The sequence below is a fragment of the Scyliorhinus canicula genome, chromosome 6, assembly GCF_902713615.1.
Source record: "Scyliorhinus canicula chromosome 6, sScyCan1.1, whole genome shotgun sequence".
Taxonomy (NCBI): domain Eukaryota; kingdom Metazoa; phylum Chordata; class Chondrichthyes; order Carcharhiniformes; family Scyliorhinidae; genus Scyliorhinus; species Scyliorhinus canicula.
In genome coordinates this window covers 12,380,329-12,383,183 of record NC_052151.1, presented here as the reverse complement: position 1 = coordinate 12,383,183, position 2,855 = coordinate 12,380,329, and the positions used below count along the sequence as shown (strand labels likewise).

General features: G+C 48.1%; 1 protein-coding gene across 1 annotated transcript; it reads right to left on the bottom strand.

The window, feature by feature from the left end:
* Nucleotides 1–204: 204 nt before the first annotated feature.
* LOC119966989 (cold-inducible RNA-binding protein B-like) lies at nucleotides 205–1,344 on the bottom strand. Its single transcript, XM_038798966.1, has one exon. It carries the CDS (start codon nucleotides 1,238–1,240, stop codon nucleotides 803–805), a length of 438 nt encoding a protein of 145 aa, XP_038654894.1. The 5' UTR covers nucleotides 1,241–1,344; the 3' UTR covers nucleotides 205–802.
* Nucleotides 1,345–2,855: the final 1,511 nt, after the last annotated feature.

Genomic DNA, 2,855 nt, shown 5'->3' with positions numbered 1-2,855 from the left:
TCCCCTGGCCGCCGTGTCTTTGTGGAAACCCTCGACCGCCCGCCCTGTGTGTGCGCAGCAGCCTATGAGAAAGTAGGAAAGACCGCAGTGCCGGAATTTGCCGCCATGTTCCTGGGCACAGAGACAGGGAGGGAGAGAAATACAGACAGAGAACCCGCTCCCCAACCAACATCTTCAACAAAACCACATTCCAGACATCATTCAATTCGTAATTTTTAATGTTTCGTACAAAAAAAACGTGTTATTAACTTCCCATCAATACAGCTTTTCACAAAAATAAAAATGAACCATCCGCGCCTTGAGGGGGGCGGGATTTTGAAGTTTGCGTACATAAAAAGGACCATTTTGTTTTATTGTTTAGGGAAAAAAACCCCAACGAAAGCAACTCTGCGATTATTGGAACGGGGGCCGCTCGGTGACCGCCCAGCTAATATACATTCCTACACAATTTCCTTCAAAATTGAATACAAAGAGAAAAAAGTCTTTAAAGATACAAACTAGGTGATCGGGTTTTATTAGTCACAATGATGAGACCCTGGGCCGAACAGTAGCGGTGTAGATTTGTGGAGGGGAGGGGAGGGGGTCAGAAAGCCGCCACCGCCGGGTATAAGCAGAGATGGAGCAGCAGCCGCCAGCCTCTCACTCTGGTACATGGACGGGGACAGGTTAGCCAATTATAATCTAGCTGGGAAAACACGAGGCTGGGAAATTAACGGATCTCCATCTCTCCCCTAAACAAAAAAAAATTAAAGTAACGGAAAGGGAGGAGGTTGGATCTCAGAACAAGACCAAAGACTCAATGTCACTGGTTGTAGGAGTTGCGTCCTCCATAGCCGCCGCCTCCCCGGCCCCGGGAGTAGCCGTCTCCCCGGTAGTAGCTGTCGCCCCGACTTTCGTACTGCCGAGGGCCGTAGCCGCCGCCTCCTCGTCCGCGTCCGTAGCCGCTGCCGCCCCGGCTTCCTCCGTAGCCGCCGCCACCGCCGCCCGACTTTTTCTCGGCGTGGTCCACCCGGATCTGCCGCCCGTCCAGCGATTTTCCGTTCATCGCCTCCATCGCGTCGTTGGCGTCCTCGGGGTTCTCGAAAGTGATGAAGCCGAAACCGCGGGACGTCATGGTGTCTTTGTCTTTAATCACTCTCACCTCAGCGATCTGCCCGTACTTGGAGAAAACATCCTCCAGGGCCTGCTCGTCGGTGTCGAAGTTGAGGCCGCCGACGAACAACTTTGCTTCTTCAGTCATGGTGCTGAGATGTATCTGCCCGGGTCCGTTAGATTAGGAGCTGCTCCTTGACGTTGCACACTGGCTGCTTTCCTCCGCACGCTGTCTGCCGCATCCCGCCTGCTGCCTCTTTAAATACTCTCCGCCAAGCCACTCTCTCTTAACAAGCCACCGCATTGGTCTGACGCTTTTAACGTTGACCAATAGAATGGTTCCAGGGTCGGCCATTCTGCTGCGCGCAGCCTGTGCCGCCATTTTAGGAACATTTTGCTGCTGGAAGCAGGCCGCGCACATTCCAGGTGACCAGAACCTTCCCAGCCAGACAATTACTCATTCCCCTTCATTTCTGTGCCTACAAACTTCACTCCTAAATTACTTAGCTCTAAATCTCAGATCAGCCCTGTTCTGGATTCCCCTTCATTGTGAAGTCCTTTTTCTGTATCAGTCAAGTTTATACAATCGTCTCAGAATTTGTGGTACAGTGTCAGCACTTAAAATTCCTGTGCTTCTGTGAGACAAACCACAAGACCTTTCCATCACCACAGAAAAAGCAAAATGCTGAAAATCTGAAATTAAAACAAAATGCTAGAAATACTCAGCAGGTCAGGCAACATTCCTGGAGCGAAACTTAAAATGTCAAGAATCTTGATGTGTGATTTGCGTAATTGTTCTTCGGTATCCAATGTTTAATGGTTCTGTATCTTCAGTTCACCCCTCTTCAGCAGTGCTGAACATATGCTGGGCAGGAGAAAAGACTGAACAGTTTCCATCTTCATTGTCTCAAATGGCAACCCAGAGTTTTGAAGAGCATGCATACATTCCTAATCACTGGCTCTGCCGCTTTCATTGGACGGATGACAGCCAAATCACCAAATACCTGTGAGGTGAACTGACTGCTAGGTCATGAGCTCCTGGACATCCATAACTGTTACAAGTGATATATGAAGATGGTGGGTGGACATTGATACAGACAACTGGGAGACAGTTGCTGACAGCAGTGACCTCTGGATCACCGAGAAGAGGAAAATGAATCTTGCACCTTGTCAGCCCACTGTCTTCTGCAGCAAATTCTGCAGATAGTGCCATGCCAGCCCTGGGGCTTCTGAGTCACACCAGGTAAGGCTGAACACAGAGTTGACCATCACAGTGTAAACTATTCTCATATGAAACAGAAGGCTGCTTTAAGTTCTGCTTTTATCTATTATAATGGTGTTGCTCACAATGTATTAAAGCTCTTTGCAGCATGTTAATGTGCAATTTTTGTATTTATTCTTCTGTAATGGTTCTGATTGTTATATGCCAACCAACAAAACAAACCTGAAAACAACAACTGACCCACAGGATAAAAACACCTGTATACAAAGCCCTCCCCTCAGCACATTGCTGTATAGCAGGGAAGTCAGGGCAACTTACACCTACCAAGAAAAAAGACCCGATAACTTCCAACTCTGGTTACTACGATGCATTCTCGGCATCACAGACAAAAACAAAGTCACTAATAAAGCAGTCCTTTTTAGGGCAAAAGGGCAAATATGCTGAGCATAGTAGTGCTAACCAACCAATGAATGCTTCACTCACTTGCATGTGCACATGATAGGAAATGCCTATATTCCCAAGTAGTCTTACAACACCAGGT